The following is a 9,592-nucleotide window of genomic DNA, read 5'->3' as shown; positions in this document are numbered from 1 at the left end:
TAAAAAAAAAGGAAAAAAAAACAACAAAAAAAACCACAACCAGCCCATGGTGGTCCTGTCTGCTTTTTGGGGAGGGGGTGGGGGGGTGAGGTGGGGATCCAGATGTGTGTTCCAGGTGTGATCCAGGAGCAGCTGCAGTCCTGGTGTTGTGATGTTCTATGGATGGTGGGGCTCCAGATGTGCTCCAGATGTTTTGTTCCAGATGTGGCACTCCAGGAGCAGCTGCGGTCCCAGTATGGCAATGTTCTATGGATGGTGGGGCTCCAGGTGTGCTCCAGGTGTGACTGGTTTTTGATACGGCGCTCCGGGAGCAGCAGAAATCCAGGTATGGTGATGTTCTGGGTCTGCTGGTGCTCCAGATGTTTGTTCCAGATGTGTGTTCCAGATGTGCTCCTGGAGCAGCCACAGAACAGGTATGACGATGTTCTGGGTCTGCTGGTGCTCCAGACATGCTGGAGCAGCAATAGAGCAGCTATGGCGATGTTCTGGGTCAGACGGTGCTCCAGATGCGTTCCAGGAGCAGCAGTGCTCTGGGTATGGCCATGTTGTAGGTCTGGAGGTGCTCCAGATGTGCTCCAGGAGAGTTAGCACTCTGGTTATGGCAGCGTTCTAGCTCTGGTGGTGCTCCAGATGTGGTTCTCCAGCTGTCCTCACAGCTCCACCATCCCCACAGCACCAAGAAAAGCCCCCAAAGCTTCTTTACTCCCCAGGAAGGGCCACACACCCCAATTTCTCCCCCTCCCCATGGCAGGGGGGCTCCACCCTCACATCACAGCTGGGGCTGTGGGCCGGGTTCTGGGCGCTGCTGCTGCTGCCACAGGCGGTGCAGCTCCTTGAACTGCTCCACCAGAGCATCCTTCAGGTCGGGCTGTGAGATCTGCAGCGGGACACTGTCAGCCGACCACGACAGCTCCCCTGAGAACAGCTCCAGCAGCAGCCGCGCCGCCACTGGCACCACCTGGTAGGAGGGGGGGGGACATGCGTCACACGTGTCCCCAATGCAGCCCCATCACATCCCCCATCACATCCCCCACTGCTCCTTTGCTGTGTCCCCAAACCCCAGTGCGTCGCTGCCATGTCCCTGTCCCACCCCACAACGTGTCCCCTGGGGAGGTCCCCAAAGTGTTCCCATCGTGTCCCCATTGGGTCCCCAACTCATCCCCATTGTGTCCCCGCCATGTGTCCCAACAAGTCCCCATTGTGTCCCCACTGCATCCCCCAACCTGTACGGTGATGAGCTTCTTTTCCTTGGGTCTGTGGTCAGGCCACTCCTCCCCAAAGCACAGGAAGACCTCGAAGGGCGGCGGCGTTGGGCTCTGCCCCTTCTGGAACAGGATCAGCCCTGGGGGGCACCAAGGTGTCACTTGATGTCACCCCCACCTCCCAACCCAGTGTTGACCAATGTCCCCATCATCAGAGTCCTCCTGCACCACCCAATGTCCCTTTGGGTTGATGGGTGTCCCCTGTGCTGGCTGATGTCCCCATTGCCATCTGAGGTCCCCATGGACTCCCCAGTGTCTCCCCCAGTGCCACCTGATGTCCCTATTGGCTGTTCAGTGTCTCCCAATGCTATTTGATGTCATCCAGTGCCACCAGATGACCCCATGGACTCTCTGGTGTCCACACTGCCCCGTGATGTCCCTTCATGGTGAGCCCCAATGCCATATGATGTCCCCATAGGCTCCTTGATGTCCCCAGTGCCACCCAACATCCCCACTCACTCCTTCCCCCCACCCAATGCCACTCACCATCAAGGAACCTCTGGAGGCTGAACACCTGGACCCTCCTCTCCCTCTCCATGGGGTTGGGCCGGGGGTCGAGGTGTGGGTCCTGTGGTGGGGCACAAGGCCCATCCCAAAACACTTTGCAGCGACAGAGGCGGGTGGCGTACAGGTCCTGCCCCCCCAGCTCCAGGAGCAGCCCCCTCTCCATGGCCCCCAACAAGGTGCGGGTGTAACGGCGCTGCTTGTCGTGCGGGATCCCCTCGGGGTCGGGGAACGGGACCTGCTGGAGCTCGGGGTGTCCCAGCAGGTCGGGGCGCTGCGGGGTGGGGGGCAGAGACCCCCCATGGGAGAGGCGGCAGCCCAGGGGGTGGCTGACGGTCAGGGCGCTCACCCGCCGCCCGCGGTACTGGAAGCGCAGCTCCAGGTCCGTCACTATGGGGTCAGGATGGAGGATCCTCTACGCAGGGGATCCTCTATGCAGGGGAACCCTGCAGCTCCATTCTGTAGTGCCACCCCGACCCCGTGGCCATCCACCCCATTGTCACCCCACAACTCCATGCTCACCCACCCCACAGCCACCCAAACCCACAGCTGGCCACCCTACAGCCACCTGACCCCATGCTCGCCCACACTACAACCATCTAGCTCCATGCATACCCACCCTGTATCCCCCTGACCCCACAGCCCCCCACCCCACAGCTCCCCAATACCATGCCAAGTGACCCTATATCCCTCCAAAGCCATGGCCATTGACCCCAAATCCCCCCAATCGCACAGTCAACCACCCCACATCCCCCCACCTCTGTATCTACCCACCCTACAACCATCCAGCTCCATGCCCACCCACTACCACTGTCATTCCCCCCATGCCCAGTGACCCTATATCCCCCCAACTCCATAGCAACCCCTCAACCCCATGCCCACCTACCCCATTATCATCCACTTGACCTCATACCCTATGAGCCCATATCCCCTCGACTCCACAGCCAACTACCTCACATCCCCCAGCCTCATGGCCAATGACCCCATACCCACCCACCCCACAGCCAACCACCCCATATGACACCAACCCCACAGTAAACTACTCCACAGCCCCCCAACCCTGTGGTCAGTGACCTTATATCCTCCCTGACCCCACAGCCACCCACCCTTATGCCCATCTACCCCACTGTCATTTCCCAAGCCCCATAACCCTGTATTCCCCCAACCCCATACCCACCCATCCCATGTCCACATTCAGCCACCTCTGCCCATCCACCCCATGGCCACCCCATACTCACACCCACCCCATAGCCACATCCAACCACCCCATGGCAACTCCATATCTTTGCCAGTCTGTGGCCAGTATGGCCACCCCATATCCATGTCCCACCACCCAGTGGCCAGCCCACAGCCACATCCACCCACCCCATACTCATGGCCACCCTATACCCATATCCAGCCACCCCATATCCACATTCACCCACCCCACACCCCGTACCCCAACCCAGTGCTTACAGGGCAGCAGGTGAGGGCTGGCCAGCAGGTTGGGAACACCATGCTCCAAGAGTGCTGGGGGGCCCGGGGGGGGCAGCTGTGGGGTCAGCTGTGGGTTCAGCTGTGGGGTCAGCTCAGGGGGCAGCTCAGGGGGCATGAAGGGCACTGTGGGGTCGGTGCTGCTGAACTGGGGGTGCTCCTCAGGCCAGGGGGGCACCGGATCCCTTCTGCAGTCTGGGAAACAGTGGGGTGAGGGGGCAGCCCCACATCACTGCTCCCCGTAGAGCATTGCCACCCCATAGATGGACCCCTGACAGGGTGCCTGCCCCACATCAACCACTCCACTCACTCCACTGATCCTCTATAGGGAGCCCCCCACCCCACTGACTGCCTCCATGGGTGCCCCTACCCCACTGCCCCCCCATGGGAATCCACACATCATCAACTCCCTGTGGGGTTTTCCCCCCATGAGATGCCCCACATCACCCCTCCTCATTTAGGGGGAGCCCCCACCCCATTAACAGTCCCCAATGGGGTTCCTCCCCCCCCACATCCCCCCTGTAGTAACCCATCCCCATTGTCCCCCATGGGATATTCCCACCCCACTGCCTCCCCCCAACAGGGATCCCCCACCTCACTGACCTCCATAGGGTGTCCCCACCCCACTATCCCCCCATAGGATTCCCCTACTCCATTATTCCCCTATAGGACACCCCATATCCCTGCTGACCATTGATACTCAGAGACATCAGTTTCTGCAGCTGCAGGGAGAGAGCGGGCAGTTATGGAGTGTGAGACCCCCGAATGTGGGGCAGGGGACCCCCAAGTGTGGGGTAGGGGACCCCCATGTGTATAGCAGGGGCCAGTACCTCACTGACATCCTCTTCCTCCTCCTCTTCCTCCCCACCACAGCTGAAGTCATCCCCGGTCACCGCATCTATGAGGGAAGAAAGGGGTCCCATGTGGGGCTGAGACCCCACAGCACCCATAGCAACTTGTGGGGTGCCAGGTCCTTAGAGGACAATGGGACACTGCAGGGTGCTTAGCCCCCCATGTCCCCATGTCGCTTATGGGATGCTGGTACCCCACAGACCCACTGAGCCCTCCCCAGCCCCATACCTGCTCCGTCAGCCCCACAGACCTCGTACACCTTATAGGGCCGGGGTGGCACAGCGCGGGTGCCGTCGTAGTGCAGGCGGAACTCGCGGCTCTTGTTTAGGGCGCAGCGCAGCGTCGCCTTCCACTTGGCAGGATCCGGCTCATCCCGCCCCGCAAGGAACTTCCCTGTCTCTGCTGCCCATGCCTGCAGGGTCAATGGGGTCAGTGGTGTCAATGGGGTGGGGTTAATGGGGTTGTCAGGTTGGGGTCAGTGGGGTCAGGGTGTTGGGATTATTGGTGTCGCATCATTGGGTTGTAGTTAATGGGGTAATTGGGATTACCAATGGTTGGATTGGTTACGTGGTTGGGTTGGGGTAATTGGGTTGGCGTCATCGGGGTTGGGGTCATTGGAATGGGGTCATTGCCTTGGGGTCTTTGGGTTGTTGTTATTGCAATGGGGTTATTGGGGAATGGGGTCATCGGATTGGGGTCATGATGAGTGGTGCATTTGGGGCACCAGAGTTGGGGTCATTGGGTTGGGGTCAATGTGGTTGGGGACACTGAGGTTATTGGGGTCGCTGGGGTCATCAGACTTGGGTTGGAGTCACTGGTGTCAGGGTCATTGGGGTGGGGGTTGTTGGGATCACTGGCTTAGGGTCAGTGGGTTAGTGGGTTGGGATTACTGGTGTTGAGTCATTGGGGCGGGATTAGTGGGGTTGGGGTCATCAGGTTGGGGTCATTGGGATCACTGGGGATGGGCTTATTGGGGTTGGGGTCATTGGGGTGGCGCTCCTGGAGTAATCAGGGTTGGGATTATTTGGAGTTGGGGTCATCATAGTTGGGTTGGGGTCAGGGAGTTCAGTGGGTTTGAGGCATTAGGTTTGGGGTTTGGGCCACTAGAGTTGACTTAGGGCCACTAGGATTGCAGATTGGGCCACTAGGTTTGGGGTTACGGCTACTAGGGTTGGAGTTTGGTTACTAGTGTTGGGTTAGGGATATTATTTTGGGGTTTGGGTCATTAGGGTTGGGGTTTGGGCCACTAGAGTTGGGGTTTGGGACATTAGGATTGGGTTAGTGTCATCAGGGTTGGAGTTTGTGTCATCAGTTTTAAGATTATGGTCATTAAGGTTGGGGTTTGGGCCAGCAAGTTTGTGTCAGTATCCTTAGGGCTTGGATTTGGGTTACTAGGATCAGGGATTGGGCCACTAGAGTTGGGTAAGGGCCAGTAGAGTTAGGGCTTGGGCCAGTAGGGTTGGGGTTTGGGCCACTAGGGTTGGCTTAGGGTCACTAGGGTTGGGGTTTGGGCCAGTAGGGTTGGGGTTTGGGCCAGTAGGGTTAGCTTAGGGCCATTAAGGTTGGGGTTAGAGCCACTAGGGTTGGCTTATGGTCACTAGGGTTGGGGTTAGAGACACTAGGGTTGGCTTAGGGTCACTAGGGTTGGGGTTAGAGCCACTAGGGTTGGCTTAGGGTCACTAGGGTTGCCGGTTTAGAGACACTAGGGTTTGGCTTAGGGTCACTAAGGTTGGGGTTAGAGACAATAAGGTTGGCTTAGGGTCACTAGGGTTGGAGGTAGAGCCACAAGGGTTGGCTTAGGGTCACTAGGGTTGGGGTTAGAGACATCTAGGTTGGCTTTATGGTCACTAGGGTTGGGTTAGAAGACAATAAGGTTGGCTTAGGGTCAACTACGGTTGGGGTTAGAGCCACTAGGGTTGGCTTAGGGTCACTAGGGTTGGGGTTAGAGCCACTAGGGTTGGCTTAGGGTCACTAGGGTTGCTTAGGGTCACTAGGTGGGTAGAGACAATAAGGTTGGCTTAGGGTCACTAGGGTTGGGGTTAGAGACACTAGGGTTGGCTTAGGGTCACTAGGGTTGGGGTTAGAGACAATAAGGTTGGCTTAGGGTCACTAGGGTTGGGGTTAGAGACACTAGGGTTGGCTTAGGGTCACTAGGGTTGTGTCAGGGTGATTAGGGTTGGGATTTGGGCCAGCAGGGCTGTGATTAGAGCCACCAGAGCTCAGGTTCGGGTCATTCCATCCCTTGGGTCATCCAGGATCACCTTGAAGACGGTGTCATCGTCACCGCTGTGTGCAGGGAAATGCCTCGTTGCGTGGTGCCATGGGATCACAAAGAGCCGGCGCCGCGCGTCCACCCAGCGCAGCCCTGGGAAGCGCCCGCTGTCCACCTGGGCCACCAGCCACGGGCGCAGGCGAACACGGCGCGGCACCGGGGACGCCATCGAGGACAGGAGGGGACACCAGGACAGGTCGTGAGGTGACGGGGACCTGAGACACGTGGGGAATTGTGTGATGCTGTCATGGAGATGCTGTGGTTAATGATGGGTTCTTGTGGTCATCCAATAGGGGTTGTCAGCTCTGGCCGCCCATTGTTCATGGTCATCTGTCACTTGTGGTCACCTCTGGTCACCCAGCACTCGTGGTCACCCTTCACTTATGGTCACCCATAGTCATCTCTGGTCACCAAAAGTCATCTGTCACCCATGATCACCCATGGTCATCTGTCACTTAAGTCACCCATGGTCACCATTGGTCATTTATGGTCGTTTTTGGTCAACCATCACTAATGGTCACCTATCAACCATGATTGTCACCCACAGCCACCAATGGTCATCCATGGCCATCTGTCACCATTGCCAACTATGGTAGCCCCTGGTCAATCACAGTCACCCTCTACCCATGGTCACTTATGGTCACCTCTTGTCACCCATCACCCACGGTCACATCTGGTCAACCCCCACTCATCCACCTCCGCTCACCCCTCACACCCCACCACCCCAAAAGTCTCACATGGGTCCCACAGTGACATTGGCCGTCCCTGGGGACACAGGGTGGGGATGATGACAGAAACGGGGACCGAAAGAGGAACTGGTCCCTCTGCCCCATGGAAAGGAGAAGTGACACCACAGGGTGGGGTGGGGGGGACCAGAGGGGGAGGGGAGACACGAGGCCACCGTGCAGCTACCATGAAGACCCCATAAAGCCATTGAGATGCCACCTGGAAGCACCCACAATCCCACTGTGAAGCCCCCCAAGATGGCAACATGATGCCACCACGATGTCACCATGGAGCCCCCCAGGATGCCAGCACAATCTCATCACGGAGCCACCAAGATGCCACCATGGAACCCACCAAGATGCCACCATGGAGCCCTTTCAATATACCACCACAATCCCACCACGAAGACCCCACAAAGACCCCCAGAATCCACCATGAAGCCCCCCAGATTCCACCACAAAGCCACCACGACCCCACCACAAAGCCTCCCTTGAACCCACCATGAAGACGCTATGAAGACACCATGAAGCCCCCCTAGATGCCACCACGAAGCCCCCCAGATGCCACCATGAAGCCCCCCTCCAGGAACCCACCATGAAGCCCCCATATCCCCCTTGCAGCCACACAAGAGCCCCTCAAGGACCCCCTCCTTCGACTCTCACCCCTCTCCAGCACCGTTCGCTGCTCCGCTCCAACCACGCTTCCTCCCTCATCAGCATCTCATTTGCATACAGCGCGCCACGCCCCCGCCCCTTGACGCGAGGGGTGGGGCGGAGGCCTTGCCGCTTTAAGGCGGGCCCCACCAACGTGGCCACTTTAAGAAACGCTCCTCCCCACCCTGTGCCTATTGGGATCTCCCTATTGAGTTTCCCATTTGGGGTCCCCCTTTTTGAGGTCCCCTTTTTGGGGTTCTCATTTTGGGGCTGCCCTCTTTTAGGGGTTCCATGGAGGGTTCCCCTTTTGGACTCTCCCTATTGGGTTTTCCATTATGGGAGCCCCCTCCTTTAGGAGTCCCATTTGGGATCCCCCTTTTAGGTCTCTCACTATGGGGGTCCCCTATTTTAGGGGCCCAACATGAGGTTCCCCTTTTGTGTGTTCTATTTGGGATCTCCCCATTGAGTTCCTCATTTTGGGGGTCCCCTTTTTAGGGGTTCCATTTTGGGGTCCCCCTTTTTGAGGTCCCCTTTTGGGGTCCTCATATTTAGGTCCCCTTTTGGGGTTCTCATTCTGGGGCTGCCCTCTTTTAGGTGTTTCATGCAGGGTTCCCCTATCGGAGTTCCCCATTTGGGTTCTCCCTGTTGGAGTTCCCATTTGTGGGGTCCCCTTTAATGGGGTCCTACTTGAGGTTCCCCATTTGTGTGCTCTATTTGGGATCTCCCCATTGAGTTCCTCATTTTGGGGGTCCCCTTCATTAGGGGTCTCCATTTGGGGTCCCCACTTTTGGGGTCTCCATTTGGGGTCCCCATTTTAGGGTCCCAACATTAGGTTCCCCTTTTGTGTGTTCTATTTGGGATCTCCCCATTGAGTTCCTCATTTTGGGGGTCCCCAATACTAGGGTTTTCATTTTGGGGTCCCCCTTTTTGAGGTCCCCTTTTGGGGTCCTCATATTTAGGTCCCCTTTTGGGGTTCTCATTCTGGGGCTGCCCTCTTTTAGGGGTTCCATGTAGGGTTCCCCTTTGGAGTTCCCCATTTGGGCTCCCCGTATTGGGGTTCCCATTTGTGGGGTCCCCTCCTTTAGGAGCCCCATTTGGGATCCCCTTTTGGGGCTCTCACTTTGGGGGTCCCCTTTTTTAGGGGTTCCATTTGGGGTCTCCGTTTTTTAGGGTCCCATTTTAGGGTTCTCATTCTGGGGCTGCCCTCCTTTAGGTGTTCCATATAGCATTCCCCATTTGGGCTCTCCCTATTGGGGTTCCCATTTGGGCTCCCCGTATTGGGGTTCCCATTTGTGGGGTCCCCTTCTTTAGGAGCCCCATTTGGGGTCCCCATTTTGGGGTCTCCATTTGGGGTCCCCATTTTGGGGTCTCCATTTGGGGTCCCCATTTTGGGGTCCCCATTTTGGGGCTGCCCTCCTTTAGGTGTTCCATATAGGGTTCCCCATTTGGGTTCTCCCTATCGGGGTTCCCATTATTGGGGTCCCCTTTAGGGTCCCCATTTGGGGTCCCATTATTGGGTTCCCCTCGTTTAGGAGTCCCCATTTGGGTTCCCATTATTGGGGTCCCCTTCTTTAGGATCCCCATATAGGTTCCCATTATTGGGGTCGCCTCCTTTAGAAGTCCCATTTGGGTTCCCATTATTGGGGTCCCCTCGTTTAGGAACCTCATTTGGGTTCCCATTTGGTGTCCCCTTCTTTAAGATCCCCATTTGGGGTCCAATTATTGGGATCCCCTCCTTTAGGACCCCATTTGGAGTCCCATTATTAGGGTCCCCTATAGGACCCCCATTTGTGGTCCGCCCTTTTATGGTGCCCCCATATTCCCATAGTAGGCCGCTCTGTCCCCTCTAT

At 57.4% G+C, this 9,592-nt stretch overlaps 1 protein-coding gene across 2 annotated transcripts; it reads right to left on the bottom strand.

The window, feature by feature from the left end:
* Window positions 1-47: 47 nt before the first annotated feature.
* On the bottom strand, window positions 48-8,533 carry IRF5 (interferon regulatory factor 5). 2 transcript variants are annotated; one of them, XM_015854361.2, is made up of 9 exons: window positions 7,752-8,533; window positions 6,353-6,605; window positions 4,320-4,503; window positions 4,070-4,137; window positions 3,931-3,961; window positions 3,222-3,434; window positions 1,749-2,156; window positions 1,224-1,342; window positions 48-958 (listed from the first exon to the last, which is right to left on the bottom strand). In XM_015854361.2, the coding sequence occupies exons 2-9, from the start codon at window positions 6,530-6,532 to the stop codon at window positions 770-772; spliced, it is 1,392 nt and encodes a 463-aa protein (XP_015709847.1). In that variant the 5' UTR covers window positions 6,533-6,605; window positions 7,752-8,533; the 3' UTR covers window positions 48-769. The 2 variants fall into 2 exon arrangements, with proteins under 2 accessions (XP_015709847.1, XP_015709923.1); XM_015854437.2 differs by having other exon boundaries at window positions 6,353-6,578.
* Between the last annotated feature and the right edge of the window lie 1,059 nt (window positions 8,534-9,592).

The sequence above is a fragment of the Coturnix japonica genome, chromosome 1 (genome assembly GCF_001577835.2).
Source record: "Coturnix japonica isolate 7356 chromosome 1, Coturnix japonica 2.1, whole genome shotgun sequence".
In the NCBI taxonomy this organism is placed as follows: domain Eukaryota; kingdom Metazoa; phylum Chordata; class Aves; order Galliformes; family Phasianidae; genus Coturnix; species Coturnix japonica.
The sequence above is the reverse complement of the archived record's forward strand: the minus strand, read 5'-3'. Positions and strand labels throughout refer to the sequence as shown.